Source organism: Oncorhynchus nerka, linkage group LG19 (genome assembly GCF_034236695.1).
Source record: "Oncorhynchus nerka isolate Pitt River linkage group LG19, Oner_Uvic_2.0, whole genome shotgun sequence".
Taxonomy (NCBI): domain Eukaryota; kingdom Metazoa; phylum Chordata; class Actinopteri; order Salmoniformes; family Salmonidae; genus Oncorhynchus; species Oncorhynchus nerka.
Genome location: NC_088414.1, coordinates 19,822,141 through 19,841,910, shown reverse-complemented (window position 1 = coordinate 19,841,910; position 19,770 = coordinate 19,822,141). Strand labels below are relative to the sequence as shown.

At 40.1% G+C, this 19,770-nt stretch overlaps 1 protein-coding gene across 2 annotated transcripts in view; it reads right to left on the bottom strand.

The window, feature by feature from the left end:
• Nucleotides 1-19,770, bottom strand: part of LOC115101167 (T-box transcription factor TBX5-A-like) — a 43,019-nt gene that overhangs the window by 6,970 nt on the left and 16,279 nt on the right. Inside the window, exons 1-6 of one of the 2 annotated variants that reach the window (XM_029620441.2) lie at nucleotides 12,569-12,969; nucleotides 11,399-11,580; nucleotides 10,972-11,066; nucleotides 8,972-9,091; nucleotides 7,405-7,552; nucleotides 1,736-1,888 (exon numbers count right to left, since the gene is read on the bottom strand). In XM_029620441.2, the coding sequence (XP_029476301.2) occupies nucleotides 1,736-1,888; nucleotides 7,405-7,552; nucleotides 8,972-9,091; nucleotides 10,972-11,066; nucleotides 11,399-11,542 (660 nt within the window). In that variant the 5' untranslated portion in view covers nucleotides 11,543-11,580; nucleotides 12,569-12,969. Of the gene's footprint in view, nucleotides 1-1,735; nucleotides 1,889-7,404; nucleotides 7,553-8,971; nucleotides 9,092-10,971; nucleotides 11,067-11,398; nucleotides 11,581-12,568; nucleotides 12,970-19,770 lie in introns of those variants that run through there. The other variant, XM_065004774.1, reaches the window with a different exon arrangement.

Genomic DNA, 19,770 nt, shown 5'->3' with positions numbered 1-19,770 from the left:
GTAGCCTATTTGCCTATTGATTTGAGAACAGAAGATGTGAAAACGCGTGTTGTTTTCAAAATAGCTTACTAAGAAGGACATTGCTATATTTGTTCAATTCAAGCCTATAGTATGGTCAAGTTTGACCGTTTTGACGGCAGATGGCTGCGTCTGCTCATGCGCGTTAGTGCCCTTTCCCCAAAATGCATGGCATGATTACGTTCTCTAGTTTAATTGGCAGATGTAACCTTCTTGGATTATGTATTCGATGAAAAAGTTACGGTAATCAGACATCTATCTGGAAGTCTGGCAGGCTCTGGTAATAATAATTAGCCCATGTTGCATTCTCAGGTCCCCTCAATAAACTCCCTGAATATAATGAATGGTTTCTCCAGAGTTTCAGTCATTTGAATTTCCTGTTCCTCAGAGTCTTTGGGAATTCGGATTGGCTCAGGACACATTAAGGGTCCTCGCCCCCTTGCATATTCCCTCTGTTCCACACTAAAATCTGACTCCGACATAGTTAAAAACGGATGTTAAACAGACGCAGAAACGATAGGACAGCACTCCTAAGATTATGAGTCGTCAGAACTTGAGAAAAACTAATTCTTTAATATTATTTCGATGTCTTCCCTAAACGCTCCAAATCGCAATCAAAATAAAGCGCATTCAACAAGTGGACGTAAATGTTTTCAAGTTCATATAGAAACATATTACAATAAATAGATGTATGCCTAGGTATGGTAGTGTACATGAAAGAAAATATACTCATGTTTTAATCTAGAATTGACATATTTAAGTATAACTAAAATTATAATACTTGCAAGCTCGAGTCCATGCGTAATAGTCTATGTGCCTGTGAATTATCACATTTCAATAAGAAACAAAAATAAATGCATACATTAATTAATTGTTTATGATTAAAATAATCACAATATGGACTATTTCGACATTTACTGCAGCTTCAGTATCCTATGGAGCACATTGGTGACAATAAAACAGGCTGTTGCTTTATTTCTTACAGGATATAGGCTACTACATTTTATCTAGTAATATACAATAGCCTATCAATAAAGCGCAAACATAATAAAGAACATACACTCACATGCCTGTAATACAACTTTCAAAATGTATGAGGAGTATCTGTAATTCGTATCGTTGAGTTTAAAGTTGAATGAAACAGGACCAGTCACTGAAATGACCAAAAGTCTCTTGAGGTCATGCCTTATCCAATATTTTGGACATTCGGTTTCCCCGGCCCATAGGACAGCTTACTCACATCTGCCAATGACTGAATAGGATATCGGTGATTATCAGACGTGGGTCTTATGTTTTGCCACTGCTCATGGGGACATATAATTACATCGGACTCCATTTCTTGCGAAAGGATACACCCTATCCGTTTTATTATTCAAGCTCTGATAATGAGCTCATTCGTCGGCTATACGTTTTACCGTCAGGTCTTTAGCAGCAATAAAGGCTACAGCATGAGCAACTTTCTGATGCTAATGAACTGTTTTCAATTATTCCATTAATTTTTTCCCTAAGTGTTGTGACGATTTGTGTCACTTTCAATTGACAAGGCGATGCAAAAAGGCATTTTTTCTCTATGCTTAGAAGTCAAAAAGATTGTATTAGTTATAAACTCTGTGTAATTAATTACTAATCCATGATACACTGACAAATTTACAACAATTTAGGCTATTCACACACGTACAATACAATTACTTAAATATGTCCAAAATCGAAGACTTACCTTATGGTTCTGGTAGGACGTAACCGCAATGAAGGCAGTCTCTGGGAAGACGTGGGTACAAAACGCCGTGTTCTTGGAGCCAAAGCCGTTATTTTCATCCGCTTTCACGATGTGAATCCTGGGTTGGTATTTATGCATGGAGTTCAGGATAATCTGAAGAGAGAAATGTATGCCTATTTGTATTTTGACAATTTCTGTTTTCTCCTGACAAATAGGACACCCTGACGCATAAGCTCACCAAAACACAAAGTCTGATATTATCAAAATCACATTCAGATAAATCTAAACCAGTGTTTTTTTGTTGAGTTTGCCCTAGTACTACACAACTGATTCTACAAATCAACTCATCAACAAACCTTTGATTAGTGGAATCAATCTGGTGTGGAGTGCCGGGGCAAATGTGTAGCCATTTGGGTCCCCAGCACCAAGAATAAGAAACATAGTTCTAAACCCATTCAGAAAATTCAGATAAACTCAAAATACTATTGCTAGTGCTTTGAATAAAACATACAAATATACTGAACAAAAATATAAACTCAATGACTGAGTTACAGTTCATATAAGGAAATCAGCCAATTGAAATACATTCATTAGGCAGTAATCTATGGATTTCACATGACTGGGAATACAGATATGCATCTGTTGGTCACAGATACCTTAAAAAACAAGGTAGGTGTGTGGATCAGAAAACTAGACAGTACTGTATCTGGTGTGACCACCATCTGCCTTATGCAGCGTGACACATCTCCTTCTCATAGAGTTGATCAGGCTGTTGATTGTGGCCTGTGGAATGTTGTCCCACTCCTCTTCAACAGCTGTGCGAAGTTGATGGATATTTGGTGTGAACTGGAGCCCGCTGATGTACACGTCAATCCAGAGCATCCCAAACATGCTCGATGGGTGACATGTCTGGTGAGGATGCAGACCTTGGAAGAATTGGGACATTTTCAGCTTCCAGGAATTGTGTACAGATCCTTGCGATATGGGGATGTGCATTATCATACTGAAACATGAGGTGATGGTGGCGGATGAATGGCACAACAATGGGCCTCAGGATCTGATCACGTTATCTCTGTGCATTCAAATTGACATCGATAAAATACAATTGTGTTCATTGTCCATAGCTTATGCCTGCCCACACCATAACACCACCATGGGGCACCCGGTTCACAACGTTGATATCAGCAAACTGCTCGCCCACACGATGCCATACACATGGTATGCGGTTTAATGGCTGTTTGGATGTACTGCCAAATTCTCTAAAATGACGTTGGTGGCGGCTTATGGTAGAGAAATTAACATAAAATGATCTGGCAAAAGCTCTGGTGGACATTTCTGCAATCAGCATGCCAATTGCACACACATTTTAGAGTGGACTTTTATTGTCCCTAGCACAAGGTGCACCTGTTTAATGATCATGCTGTTTAAGCAGCTTCTTGATATGCCACAACTATCAGGTGGATGGATTATTTTGGCAAAAGAGAAATGCTCCATAATAGGGATATTAACACATTTGTATACAGAATGAGAGAAATCCGCATTTTGTGAGTATGGAACATTTCTATGATCTTTTATTCCAGCTCATGAAACATGGGACCAACACTTTACATGTTGCATTTATATTTTTGTTCAGTGTATATAAAAACACACAAAATATTTATTATAACCAAGAATACTCATATAGCAATTCACTTTACCTTTATTTAACTAGGCAAGTCAGTTAAGAACACATTCTTATTTACAATGACGGCCTACCCTGGCAATTGTGTGCCACCCGATGGGACTCCCAATCACAGCTGGATGTGATGCAGTCTGGATATGAACCAGCGACTGCAGCAACACCTCTTGCACTAAGATGCAGCGCCTTATAGACCGCTGCGCCTTATAGACCGCTGCGCCTTATAGACCGCTGCGCCTTATAGACCGCTGCGCCTTATAGACCGCTGCGCCTTATAGACCGCTGCGCCGCTGCGCCTTATAGACCGCTGCGCCTTATAGACCGCTGCGCCTTAGCCTTATAGACCGCTGCGCCTTATGGAGACCGCTGCGCCTTATGGAGACCGCTGCGCCTTATAGAGACCGCTGCGCCTTATAGAGACCGCTGCGCCTTATAGAGACCGCTGCGCCTTATAGAGACCGCTGCGCCTTATAGAGACCGCTGCGCCTTATAGAGACCGCTGCGCCTTATAGAGACCGCTGCGCCTTATAGACCGCTGCGCCTTAGAGACCGCTGCGCCTTATAGAGACCGCTGCGCCTTATAGAGACCGCTGCGCCTTATAGAGACCGCTGCGCCTTATAGACCGCTGCGCCTTATAGACCTTATAGACCGCTGCGCCAATCGGGAGCCCAAGATACAGTATATGTACATTTATCTGACCATATAATTTAAAGCACAGTCAAAATCGAAATGTGAGCATAGCTTATATGTAACTCTACAAACACATCACTGAAGGGCATGACAGTAATACATTACAATGCTCTTTACATCCCATGAAAATGCACATGTCAGAAAAGATGAGTTCCCATTGTAACACGTAAACATCTTCTCTTTCCCTGCATTTGCCCTGACTCCTCCGGTCTAGTAACGCTAAGTGATGACTACTACCATTGGCGACGTTAAGACGCGGTCCACCCAGCTGAACTTGAGCCCTGAACTCTTCTCATGAGGCCATCTCATCCGCAGGCTTTAGTCTAATTGGTCTGACATACTGTGGAGTCATGGGCATCAACCATGAACAATCTAATGATTTTTAATTTCATTAAATCCACTTACATTTGCAGATAACAACAGGGTTTTTTTCTCCATTGCCCCCTCAGGAACCCCCTGCACCCCTGCCTCTGGGCATTCCACCTATTTCTTATCTGTAGGGTTGTTTAAGTACTTTCCTTTCAATTGCCATGCTGCAGAGAAAAGGGAGAGGATGCCCTGACCTCCTAGACTGCTGGGGAATTACAAAGACATGAACTCGGTGGATTCTCACAGCTGATTGAACAGTTCACCCTCAGAAGAGAGAGTAAATAGTGATCCACTGTGAATTTTCCAAAAGCACTTTGATAGTAGGTTAGTGTACAATGCATTTGATTGTCTTCGAAACCAAAAAGGGGTGAAAGTACTAACAGCCAACACTGGGAATACATGATGACTCACATTGATGTGGCCCATTAAAAATACAATGGGTCAAAGCTGAAGTATTTTTGAAGTATTTTAAAACACTGAATTAGATAAAAGCTGTGGGAGAAAACAGAATGTATGCTCACATTCACCAATCCCACCACAAAGCCTTCAGAGGAAGTTGGTTAGGGACTTGTAAATAATTTATGAACAACAGCCTATATCACCGCAAATGTAAAAGTTATCTGTCTTACAGATTCACTATGATACAAACCATGGGGATGCTTTGATTTAACACATGTAGATGGCTGAAACCTTGTTTTCTAACTCCTGAAGACATCTATGTGCCATGTGACCTACACCAAGAGTCTTGTGTTCATTTTCTACAGACAACAACATGAACCACAGACAGGGTTGGTGTTCCCTTCGTGTCTGTCAGTCTGTGAACGGGGTGACCACAGAGCATAGCAGACCACCCACTAGGCCTCCAGCACACGCCTTGTCTCCCTGCCCAGTTGCCCTTGCTCTCCGCATCTCCATTCCCCCCCGACTCTGTATGATAGTATTTAATGATAGTGAGGGATCAGCCTGGGTCCCCAGCGGCTGCCCTCTGCTTTCAAGTTCCTCCACATCAGAGGGCTTTCTGAAGCCTTTGGATTAACAGGCTTTGTACACCATCATCTATTGCTCATCTCACACTGCCATTGGAACATAAACAGTGGGATATCCACACTCCACCCTCCTGGCTAAAACATGTGTGGGGAGGACTGGACGAGTGCACCAGCAAATTGGGGGAGAAGATGAATAACATTGAGAAATGTTTCGCGAGTTGAGATGGAGATCAAAGCCCTAGCTGAGGCTTGTGATAAAACGTAGGCCATAAACTGAAAATGGGTAATCATATGTTAATATGCATACTATTGGTATCAGATTGAAACTAACGCCTCAATTAGCAACCTAACCCAAATAACTGAGATTATACCATCTATATGATTGAGAGTAAACAAACATCATATATATATATATATAGTCAATAAGATGTAGTGTAAACTTTAACAATAGCTAAATTAACTGTAAAAATCGAACTAAATATCAGAAATCCCTTCAATAAACTCGCATTCACACTCAATTAAACATACACAGTCATAAAAACATGAATTTCAACCTTCTGAAACCTACAGGAGCCACTGGTTTATCCCAGCATGCTCTCTGGCTGGGGAGGGGAGGTCCTGCTCTGTTCTGCCTAATTATCAAACAATTGTAAAGAATTGTACTGTTTCCTCCTAACTGTCTACCTCACTGACATGTTTCAACTCCATGTATTGATGCTAGTAATTATAAATTGTCTCAAAGTTATTTCAACCAGCTGGACAAACAAGCTGATAGAATTGTTTTTTGGTCTAGCACCAGTATTTCATTTATGAATCCTATGGAACTTTCTGAGCACGAGAAAGAGGGCATGCCAGGAACCACTGCAACCAATTAAAAATGCATTCTGGCCCAAAATTTACAACACTGCTCACAATCCAACTGAACTGAGCTCCAATTTCATTCTACCAGCTGGGATTTGGCAAGGCAACAATCACTATAAATTCTCACACACTGCCAAAGGAGTCATGTGATCGGGCAGAAGATAGATAGTGCTGTGTGCTGTAGGTGCTTTGGTCAATGGTTAAAGAGAGTACAGTCTGTCCTATTGCTGACTTCAAAATCACACGCATTGTGCTGTAGATTTGCAGTGAGCCAATACTTTTATACATGCAAACAATGCAAAATGGTTTCCAATCAACATACTCCCTACTACGGCTATCATCAATGATGGCAAATTGCTGTTAAATCTGTGACCATATGATTATGTGCTGACCTTTATAGTGTTATGGTTTGCATCCAGTTTGATATTTGCTTATAGCAGAAAGAATAGGCTCAACCAATTGCAATTCTAATCAGCTTCATACATGTAGAAGCAACAAGCAGGTGACCAATATTGACACTTTCCTTCATGCCATAATTCAAGAGATGGATAGAGTAAGTTTCTCACTTTTTTCTTATTGCCTATTTTGTGCATAATCCACTTCCTTGTTTCAATTTCTTTAACAACCAATATTGTTCTTGTGATTGTCAATTAACAAAATATTAATAATTGCATAGGGCAGTTTGTATGTCCTATAAAGGATATAACTATTGTATCATAATCAGTCCTATCCTGTATTCTCTGTTTAGATGTGTAATTTGGACACAATGTCACTCAAACCTGGACCCACATGAACCACATCTCTAGCCCAGAGCACAATTTTTAACATCGAAGAAAATCGATTATGTAAGTGATATTTGTGTTTGCTATATTGTTTCAGACATGGATCACAAAATCTAGGGTCTTGGGAGTTCATAATGAGAGCGTCGTTAAAAGGAAAGAAACGGATGCCATCTGACTTCTAATCTTTACTAATGCATGCAGATGTTGTGTTGATAATTATAAGCCACAGTATTCCTTTACGAAAATCATTATGCGCTTTACATACAGACCAACCCATAAAATATGAAGAGCCGTAAACATACATGTCCAAAAGGATCCAGGTGGTTGTTCGTCAGTTTCAGCTTCTGGAAAGAGACTAGCTGCCTCATCCAATGCGCCCCAGTCGCAGGAGAGTCCGGGTGAACGTAGAGCCTCCCGGGCATGGCAGGTTCGGCCTTCCCGGTCACAGACCTGAATCACACCACCAAAGTCAGCGTTTAAAAAATACTTTCCCTACTTCCCCACTGTTTCCTACTGCTAAAATATGAAGAGCCGTAAACATACATGTCCAAAAGGATCCAGGTAGTTGTTCGTCAGTTTCAGCTGTTTACAATTCACTTTTAAATCAGAAATACAGGTTTAGCCTAATTTGTCGCCAAAGCTTTTTCGAAATAAATTAATTTAAGCTCGTTGGTAGTAGGCCTAGGGTTTGTTCCAAAACTGGAGATTTTACCAAGGTTATCCCATTATAGGCCAATAGTTCGTGAAATTGAAGGTTCGACAAATGTCTTTAGTTTGTAGTTTTTAATACTGTCCACGTATCGCCTATTTGTGTTTAGCCTACTCTCACCCCAAAGTAATACCAATGGCACATTTTTGTGAAAAAGGCTATTGTGTGACAATAAATGCAAACTGAACACATGTTTTTATATAATATCCCACATTAAGCCTATAGTCTTGTGTCGTATGGCGTGCTATACGTTGTCCAACAACAAATAACCTGCAATTTGGCACGGGCGAACATTATTTTCTTAGTTGACAAAGAGCGGATTAGTTCCACAACATGCGCTGAACAGGTCATTATCAGCGTTATTTGCATGTGATTATACTCTTTAAAAACTCTCAATAGAAAACCACTGACCCCAAAAAGGCATTGTTGACCAGATGGACATGACAAATTGTGTTTAAGCTACGTTTCACGGACGGCAAAGAGAATGCCTCAGAGGTGTCAGAAGAGAGCTATACACCCTCACCATACGAAACATCAACGCTATATTAAATTCGCATAAAACACAAAAATAGCCTAAGCCTCCATTCGGTAGTCAGCACAACTCCGCAGCACTTTCCAAGGATCCCCCAACTCAATTGCCTTACTCCACCCGAAAGCCATTTCTTCTTCTTCGGATTTGGTAAAATTGTATTTTAAACTACACTAGGCTCCACAGCCTACAGCAGGCAACATGTTTATACATTTGAGACATAAGGAATAGTTTGCTAAAGATTGCCTACTAGGCCTACGAAATGCATGATAAAAGAATTTGAGGCATAAACCTCCCAAGACTAATTATGAATCTCATTCCATTAGGCAATTTATTGACATAAACTGGATATATTCTTATAGGCCTACTGGGATAATTTATTGCACATTGACTACAGTTTCCATATATCGATGTATGCAATAGTAGTAGCCTGAGGGCATAGGTCCATATGCTACTGAACTGCACGGTGCTGCTATTAAAACTCGCTATAGGGTTGTGAAACATCCTGGAGCAGAAAATACGTATCATAATGTGTTCACGTGATCATGTTGCATACAGGTAGTTGCGATACGGCTTTGGAAATAGCCTGGAACGATCCAAGAGGCACTTGTTTTGAAAAAGTCCTACATACCATTTATTATCCGCGAACTTGTAGCGATGGTCGTCCGCAGGCACGACATCCATCAGGAGTATGTATTTTGTTTTCGGGTTCAATCCAGTGACCTTCACTTTGAAGCTGGGAAACATTCTTCTGCAAATGAAGCACGATGAAATAGTTACACAATGCAAGTGCAAATGTCTCCCATGAATAAAGTATGACTGCTATCATTGATTGAAGTAGCCATTTGCTTAAGGGAATGTAGGATTATTGACACATTTATGGAATAGTCGATACTGTTCAACTCTACATGATGTCCTGCCTGTCATACATTGATTACAGTTTCGAAATCATTCTGTTAAAATCAATGAACTTCTACAACCTTGACACAGGCCTTGCATAGAAGCCCACAACTTGTTCCACATTTTGCAAGCTTAAACAAATCTACGAATGACCTACACTCCACGTCTTAATGGGTGGGTGTAAACCACACTGGTTCAAAATGAATATCAACGTCATACACACACAACCAAATTAAGCTTAGAACATCAATCAATAAAACAAATGGAAACTAAAGTAGCCAAATATATATTTTGTTCGTTTGGAAGCGACTGCATACTTTTACGCATGCAACAAAAGAAAACAGGCTATTCTGCGAAGGAATGGGCCTAATGTTTCTCGGTTTAAGGAAGCTTATTTTGCATCAAATGCCCCACTAAAACCAGATGCATGTGTGACGTGTGCACATATATTTTCAGATGTGCCAATTTCCACAAGTAAAACGTCAGCAATGGTATAGAAATTGCTAAAGAAAATAAGTCGGACGCTAAAGTGGCGATTTGTTTTACTAATCCTTTATTTAACTAGGCAAGTCAGTGAAGAACAAATTCTTATTTACAATTACAGCCTAGGAACAGTGGGTTAACTGCCTTGTTCAGTGGCAGAAGGACAGATTTTTACCTTGAAAGGGATTCGAGGTATCAACCTTTCCGTTACTGGCCAAAAGTTCTAACCACTAGGTTACCTGCCGCCCCGGATGATGGGAAGGAGTAAGGGCTGAGGAGGGATGGTTAATAAAGTCTTAAGCCAAAAAGGGGGAATGAATGGACATAATATAAAGACGGATTTATGCAGCCACGAGAAAAAACATTAACCCAATGCACCTAAGAAGGCTATTGAGACATCACTGAAATTAATAATAAATACCTAAAAGCCACAAGACGATTTGTTAACATGAGCAGAGACCACCGACCATTCATGCATATTGAAGTTCACAGGTACAAGAATATCTCAACCATATTCCTTGAGAGTTTCTAAACAGGCCAGTTAGACGGAATTGCTAAACGGATTTACACTCCGCCCCCCCCTGCTTTTTGTCTTGAAAAGTCATTCGACAATGTTTTCAATATGGCAAACGTGACGAACAACTAGGGTAGAATGAAAAGAATATCACGTATTCAACTTGGAAAAATACACCTCAAAAATAAAATGGATGGAGAATGTGAGAGAGGATTACAAGAATGGAGGTGATATAACGCGTAATATATGTCACGTGTTGTTTATTTGACTTGTATCTAGCCAAGGGTCTGTCTTAAAATGACTCTGCCTATATAGATGTATTTATGGCGCTCTTGGCCTATTGAGAAAAGTGAAATTAGGCCTCCTTCCAGAAACGAATACAGCATTAATTTCACTATCACATTATTGAAAAGTAAAACCTCATCTCTGTGCTCATACATCATACATAACATGGACGGATTCACTTTTTCAGACACAGAGCTGTCTAAATTAGTACCACTAAATGTTGACAATTTTTGTCAACAAATAATTATTCAAACATAACCTCACATGTATGCCTAAGCGTATGGCATACATGGATAATTAATATAATTAAAGCATACACACATGACATAACTAATTTCAGTAATATATTGGTGTATGTATGTATATATTGACCATGGCAACAATATTTAAATCCTAAAATGTATCTGCATAGCCCATAATGCCCGTTTATGCAGGCGTTGCCCTCTTACCTTCCTGCTTTGGTGATAATCATCTCCGTCCCCACCTCGTGAAACTTCTCCCACAGTTCCCTCTCGTGCAGGTACACTTTTATCCCCTCCATTCCCTTCACAATTAGACAAGTCAAACGAATATCAATATCACGTTTCCTTGCAGTTGACATCATTCTGCAAGCTTAATTATCCCAATCATTTTACAACTAATATATACTTCTCTATGCCATGTAATTCATACCGGGACAATGTTGTACTGTAGTATACATTCCATTATAGTTTAACTAAAACCTATAGATATTAATATCATATTAACCTACTATTCACATGTGGCAACTCTGAAGTAATACTATAGATAGGCATATAGGTCCAGAGCAACCTCTAGGCAGTGACTTGAGGCTGTCGACCTGAAGTGCATAGGTTCAAAATAGTTAGTAACGCTGACCTGTTGAATATATGTCGTCTGGGAGGATGGAGATTTGCCCGAAGTTCCATTTGGTTTATCTGCTTTACTATCGGAGTGTAATTCCTTTGACTCTGAACCGCTTGTCGAATTTTGGAGCCCAACGGTTTCATCCTGGTCCGCCATGTCTGGAGCTCCGGAGACCAAGGCCTCAACTGTCAGATCTAAACAAAAGCACATTTTAACGTCACATTCTCAGTCCTGAATAGACCTATGCGCATAACTTTTTTTCCAATACATTTTTGATGTGACATTAGTCAATTGAAATTCCAGTTCGACTGAAACGACTTGTAGGTCAAAATAAAATACCAATGACATACTCAACACACGCAGTCTTCATACTTTTAATACATTTCAGTTTGCGACTCTTTCATTGAAGAAAGATTGAGCGTGTCGTAATGATTTGCAACTGCTATACGTCTATGGCTGTCATTATAATTGATATAATAACGAAGAAAATAAAGACAGCAATAATTGTAGCAGAAATGATTACAATAAGAAATAAGCATGTTGGCTACTAGAAATAACACACATAGCAATGGTGATACATGCTTAGCAAGGACACCACTCATAACGTGTCTAAACTCGATAATGTTGGCTTTGCTAGTAGACTATTTTTTAATACTAGGGAAGTCCGTTAAGAACAAACTTTTACTTACAATGACGGCCTACTGGGGAACAGTGGGTTAACTGCCTTGCTCAGGGGCAGAAGGACAGACTTTTACCTTGTCCGTTCGGGGATTCGATCCAGCAACCTTTCGGTTACTGGCCCAACACTAAGCACTAGGCTACCTGCCGGCGTGATGTTTATTGTAGGGAATCTAGACAAATTATTACAAAAACCTTAAATTCGGGACAAAACCTATAGGCTATGTATTCCTTGGATGCTAGATGGTGATGGTAACAACTACCACCACTACAAATAGTAATATATATGTATTTGTATAAACAGAGAGCACGACGTATAGCCAAAATGGTCTAATGTACGGCTTCTGTATCTAAACGCGTCCCCAGCTCTTTGCAAAAACAGACGTGATGTTTTCCCCAATACCAGGGCCTAAACTGACATGACCTGCGATAACAATTACCATAATGAACCAATAACCACGATGACACCGGGTAGCCTACTCCGTACAGTAAAAACTGATTTACCTTGTAACCAGAAACGTCACTTTCAATCTTGTGAAGCTATGGCACAGCCGAGGTAGTTACTTCAAAAAATGTTTGCTAAGAGTTTCCACCCAATTCAATGTATAATCCCAATGTGTAGCCAGAAAAGGCTATCCAGTATCTCCATGGATTGTCTCTATCTTCAGATTGACTGCGCCCTAGCGACCAAGACCATTCAAGAGTCTTGCAAAGATGGCTAAAATAACGCGCGCGGTGTTACTTTATTGTACATCTTATAGTCGAGATGTTCGGGAAGCCTTCCCTGGTGATAGCACATAGCAATATAGCAGTGTTCCAGAGGAGCAAGTCCGTCACCAAGCTTCTTTCCTCCCTCCTCTCTCTCTCCCTCCCTTCACACGCCAACGATCCACAGTAGTACGCGTTACGAAGCGGAAGCGCTGAGTCTGTGACGAGCTAGTTTGAGTTGTCCTCTCTGCCTATCCAGTGCCTGAACAGGAATGGTCAGCCTCAAGTATAGTCTTCTTCAGGTCCACCCTCCCACGTCCCTCAACCCCCTCTAAAACCTCTCATTTACTGCTAAATCTGCTGGAGATATTTTCCCATTGCGCAAACTCAGTAACGTTTGCAATTGTGATTTTGTTTACAGAAATAACTCGTCACGATTAATTAAGAGACAAACACCGATAAAGGCATGTGTTAGAATACATTCATCCTATTTAAAAAAAAAAATGTATACTTACAAATTTAGCCTAGGCTATATGGGTCATGCATGCATCAGAGAAGTGAACAAATAAACATTTGAATATAATTATATGGGCAGATCTGAGAACAATGGTCAACAAAAGCATATAAGAAAATAGGACTGCATGTGCAGTGTAGGCAACAATAAGTAAATTGTAGCCTACAGAAAATATCCATGCAATGTGTGAATGAGCTGCGTCTCTGACCCTTCATCTCGCCTCGTCAACATTATTTGGAGCATTAAGTGTGGGCCACGGCCGCATAACTTTACAATGAGTGAATAACCATTACAAGATAACACAACACAATTTCCATGACGATAGGCCTGCAATGTAAATTGAAGGCCAGATATCGTACATATCTGTATTTACGCGTGAATTCAAAATCACACCACATGGAAGATTCTCCATTGCGCGCAGGGAGGTTGACATACTGAGCTTGGTCGTTGAAGTCTCTGGCATTCTACTGTATATAGGGAACACAAAATGACTGAATAATCCTCAATTCTAGTATTAAACAGACGTTCTTCGTATGTGGACAACGCAGACATTTCTGTTTTACGGCTTCATGATGGTGGGAATCCTCCACCGTGCACACGACATTAGGTTTGTTTCACCCGAGGCTATTATTCCAGTACGCAGGCGCCTTACCTCTGATAAAACCACATTTGGCTTTCAGGCCATTTCCTATATGATTTAATTCAGTGAGGTGTGACACGTCGAACGGGAAGAACCGTGTGACAGAAACTATACAGAGCTGGTACTAAAGACACCTCACACGGCGTGGTATGACCCCATAGGCTGTTGGTCTATGTTCATTCAGTGGCACGATGTCAATATTTAGACTTCTATAAGATGGCAGTTGTTCTTATGCCAATGACCATAACCCCTGTAGCCCACCCTGCCCCACACGCACACCACATATGTGACGACTGACCGCTATGACTCATCATCACAAACAGCATTTCTATTCACGTGTCAAAATATTACACATCACCAAAGAAGAAAGTAGACCTACCTCCAAAATGACAACGTTTATAAATAAATAAACGACATTTAGACTAAATGAACTCATCAGCTTTAGGCCTAGGGGGAGACATGTCCGTGCCAAATTTGGTATCAAAATATCGGTTTATCTTGTCTGACGTTTGTGCCTGGTGCGTCTATGAATTCTTGCTCCTCAATGTGTGAAATGTTAGCCTATAGATAGATATACCACATACACCAGCATGACAAACTGGACTGCGCTATATAGCAAATAATAACCCGTAGGCTCACACTGAAGATCATGGGAACCGGTTCTTTGCAATGATAAAATGCTAATCCAGCAAACTCATGATAAAATATTGCCAAATTCTTGGCCACCGGGGGCCACACAAGAGCTCCTCAATATGTGCACTGAACTCTTACGCACCAAAGCATTCCTCTTTCGATAATTTTGAGGAGGAAAATAAAGTAGCAAATCTGAGTGAGTGAGATAGGCTGACCTAGCAAAACAGCTAAGGATTGTATGCGTCGAAAGAGAAAGAAATTGTCAAAGGCTACATTTGGGTAAATCGTTGTATAGGTCTAATTGCTACTACTAATCAACTATTTTAGTCTTCCACAAACAAATAATACTCTAAATATGGAAGACCTTCGGGGAAGTGAGACTCAAGCGTTGAATGAAACATACATAATAAATAAATTAGCATACCTGAGGATATATAACGTTAGGCTAGTCTGCTCAATGCATTATTCTGTAAAATAAATATGGACATAACGCAGGTAACAGCGGGAGTAATGCATTTAGGAAAAATAACATTTAGGGTTAAAGAGAGACTTTCCTAATACTAGAAGCGCAAATAGCCTATCACACAAAGCGGTGGACTTTTTTGTTGTTGTCAAAGACAATATTCCCATTTAAGTTCTTAGTTCTTAAGTGCATGTGCGTGAGACAAAACAAATAATCATTATTACCAACTCCCTAAATGAGACGTAGCTTTTGAATTGTGTATATGGCTACATGACTATTTAAGGGTGATGCAGCTCACTGGATTGTGTCAACATTACACCCGACTGGTCACCGAAATGGATAGGCCTACTATGTAAACTCTCATAATGCATTGTTTAGCATGGTGGTGATATGGGGCTAATCCTAAAACAAATTGGGTCATTCCAGTTTGGTGCCGAATACACAAGCATGTTCATGATGTTGTTTTTTCACTCCAAAATATGAAACAAAACGTTCACTTCTTCGGAGGACATCTGACGCAACTGGTGGAACCATAATCTACTAGAATAACCATAGTCTTCCTCATCATAATCATCGGTATCATCATCATCATCGTCAACAACAGGTAAACATTTGCGTAACGGGACTCAACCCTTCATTTTTCCAAATAGGTATGAGGCTCCATTATCAATATAAAGACTGAAATCGTTTTACAGACCAAAAGTTATCGTTGAATGTTAATGGAAAATTATTGTCAATTGGGAAAATATCAAATTATCAGAGATTATAGCCTAATACTTAAACCAATTTACTTTCAACATAGACTTGCCTACATTTTGATTCCTGCTATGTAATGAAGTAAAAACGAAAAACAACAAAACACCAATCAATTTAGCTGTGTAAAGGGACTGCTTCTGTAAATGGTTTCAAAATTACTTTTGGACGTGAACTTTAGAAAGTCAAACTGTTATTAATTAACTTCATATTTTATTGCAATTAATGATAGACATTTAAACAACATGTACCTTTCTCTTGATTGTTCCATATCCATAGCCTAACGCATGAACAACAACTAACGTTAGCGTGAAAATGTCTCACCATTACACCGCCAAGTCCAGAAACACAAAAAGGTCGAGTAGATCAAAACCAAGGATAAAGTGTCAAACCTTTATAAGGTTGCCTTTATAGTTAGGCTCCTCTAAAGCCTAACTACGTTTGTAACAATAATGTTGTTATGTAACTCAGCTAGGCGTTGAATCGATAATTATGAATTGTAATACAGGTACACTGTAAAAACGTATTATAGTTAGTCCTACTAAGTAATTACATGTACCAGCATCGAGGTATTATAACAAGGAATTGAGCCGCATGGCACTGAAGCTTATCTTTCAAATTGACGTTAAAGCTGGAATCCTTAATTGAAACAATAACACTGCCTGTGTTTCGCAAAAAAATCTGAGGGATGGGCCTGGAGAAATTGAACAATTCTCAAATTCAAAGCGTGAGGACTGACCATCCATGATATAAACATTCGAGTTTTAACCATGTTTTGAGGCTAGAAAGTATTTGTTTACATTTACAAGTGTTGAAATATAACAAGCGTCTGGCGCTGATGGGGTACGACAGTTCAACTACGTCAACGAAGCCTTTATTTTTAAGTTATATTCTTCAACAGTCAATGGTTATATATCGTTAATTTATAAGCCCACACATTGATGCAGCAACTAAGGATTCTTTAATAGACAAATATGTAAGGGATTAGGAGAGAGCACTCTTTATTTTGACCTGAATTTAACTAGGAAAGTCCGTCAAGATCACATTCTTATTTACGGTGACGGCATATCCCGGCCAGACCCGGACCAATTGTACGTAGCCCCATGGGACTCCCAATGACGGCCGGATGTGATACAGCCTGGATTCGAACCAGGGACTGTCGTGACGCCTCTTGCACTGAGCTGCAGTGCTTTAGACCGCTGCGCCATGAGCATAAATCCTCATTTCGAAATTATGTTTTAATACAGTCGCCTACACTAGGATAATTTTATCATGATGAATTTGTATATGGCTATATTTTAGAATTTGTTTAAATACACTGTAATTCCGGTGTATTCATCGAAGTCTGTGTTTTTACAAATTTACATTTAAAATCCCTTTTCAATCCAAGGGTGCACGTGAACAAAACTGACAAATGAATGAATGGAAAAGTACGACACGTGAATGATTATAACAATACTACTAAATTGTATTTGTCAGACGCCTTTCAAGACACTCAAGGACATCTTACATGAAAAGTAGGCTAACATAAAATGTAGTGCAGTACATAAAATCAAGTGCATCAATCAATAGTGAAGTATAAAATCAAGCGAAACAGGACCAGGCGAAACAGGACAGATCACATAGGGACACTGGGAATTAAGGCACAGAAGTGTGGGTCAATCAGAGGCTATAGGCCATCAAACGCTTTGTGCATAACACAATCTCAAAGATTTAGGGCTGGATTAAATTCTTATCGCGGAAGTATCGCGAAAGATTGCGTTAAAATGCAAAGGTAATTTCCGATTGAGCTGACACATGCAGCATACATGGAAACATTGCCTTTCAATTTCAATCGCGCTTTTACAATACTTCTGCGACGAGAAAACATATTTGTATTCATTAGTGAATAAAGGAACTGCCCCTAATTTGCACTTTCTTTTGTGGTTATATGTTCATAGATATTGCCATAGTCCTACAACTTTTATATAACATGTAATTACTCATAAAACTGATCGGAAAACATTTTAATGTTAACATTAGCCTATACATCACATTTCTTTCAAGGACGTTCATTATAGAGCTCGCCAGCTTGTAGTCTTACAAACCGGAAATTGGTTACCTCTGGTTAGTTCGGATAGAATCGGGTTTTGGATTAACGCCAACAACAAGGTCTGAGGTTAACACAGGTATAGGAGATCTTGTACCTTTTGTTCTATGAGATAATATCAGTCAGTTAACCTGACCTTTATGAATCATGAAGCCTTTATGTGCTTTTTTTTATTGCATAGATGCTTCAAAATTCACAAAAAGCTAAATTAGTTTATGAAGATTATTTCATAGAACAAAACGTAAGATATACGATATCCTAAGCCTGTTTACCACAGACCTTATTATCAGCGTTTATCCAAAAACTCCATTCATTTCCCCATAGGCTTTGGCCAACAAGCTGTGCACTTTAAAACCGGAAAGATTCTCAAACATTTTGAGGAAAACGATCATCTAAAAAAAGTTAAGAAATTTAAATAGTTGAAGTGAGCAGTAATTACATTCATATGAGTAATACAACTGCAGTTTGTTTGTGTAAGGTATACTTACGTTTAACTCCCCCAATAAGCCACACCTCCAATAATTTCCCAGTGTGCCTTGCCTTTTCAATTGAATTGCACAGTTACCACCCATGACTGCATTTGTTAGTGACAGAGATTTGGGTGTTCAATTCGTTCATTTTCATTACTGAGACCTTCACCAAGTGAGTTGCTAGGCAAATATTATCAACACAATTGAAACAAACTATACACTACATGACCAAAGGTATGTGGACACCTGCTCGTTGAACATCTCATTCCAAAATCATGAGTATTTATATGGAGTTGGTCCCCCTTTGCTACTATAATAGCCTACAATCTTCTGGGAAGGCTTTCCATTAGATGCTGTAACATTACTGCAGGGTCTTGCTTCCATTCAGCCACAAGAGCATTAGTGAGGTCGGGCACTGATGTTGGGTGATTAGGCCTGGCTCACATTAGGAGTTCCAATTTATCCCAAAGGTGTTCAATGGGGTTGAGGTTAGGGCTCTGTGCAGGCCAGTCAAGTTCTTCCACACCGATCTCAACAAACCATTTCTGTATTTACCTCACTTTGTGCAGGGGGGAGGGGGGCATTGTCATGCTGAAACAGGAAAGGTCCTTCCCCAAACTGTTGCCACAAAGTTGGAAGCACAGAATCGTCTAGAATGTAATTGTATGATGTAGCGTTCCCTTCACTAGAACTAAGTGGTCTAGCCTGAACCATGAAAAATAGCCCCAGACCATTATTCCCCCACCAAACTATACAGTTGGCACTATGCATTTGGGCAGGTAGCGTTCTCAGGGCATCCACCAAACCCATATTCATTTGTTGGACTGCTTGATGGTGAAGCGAGAGTCATCACTCCAATGAACGCGTTGCCACTGCTTTAGAGTCCAATGGTGGTGAGCTTTACACCACTCCAGCAGACGCTTGGCATTGTGCATAGTGAACTTAGGCTTGTGTGTGGCTGCTCGGCCTTGGAAACCCATTTCATTAAGTTCCCGAAGAACAGTTCTTGTGCTGACGTTGCTTCCAGAAGCAGTTTGGAACTCGTTAGGGAGTGTTGCAAACGAGGACAAACTATGTGCTTCAGCGCTCAGCGGGCCCATTCTGTGAGCTTGTGTGGCCTACCACTTCACTGCTGAGCCGTTGTTGCTCCTAGACGTTTCCACTTCACAATAACAGCATCTCTAGCAGTGCAGAAATTTGACAAGCATACTTATTGGAAAGGTGGCATCCTATGCCGGTGACACGTTGAAAGTCATTGAGCTCTTCAGTAAGGCCATTCTACTGCCAATGTCTATGGAGATTGCATGGCTGTGTGCTTGATTTTACACACCTATCAGCAACGGAGCTAACTGAAATAGCCTGAATCCACTAATTTCAAGGGATGTCAACATACTTTTGTAGATATAGTGTATATCACAAGGCCTTCAACAGTGGCT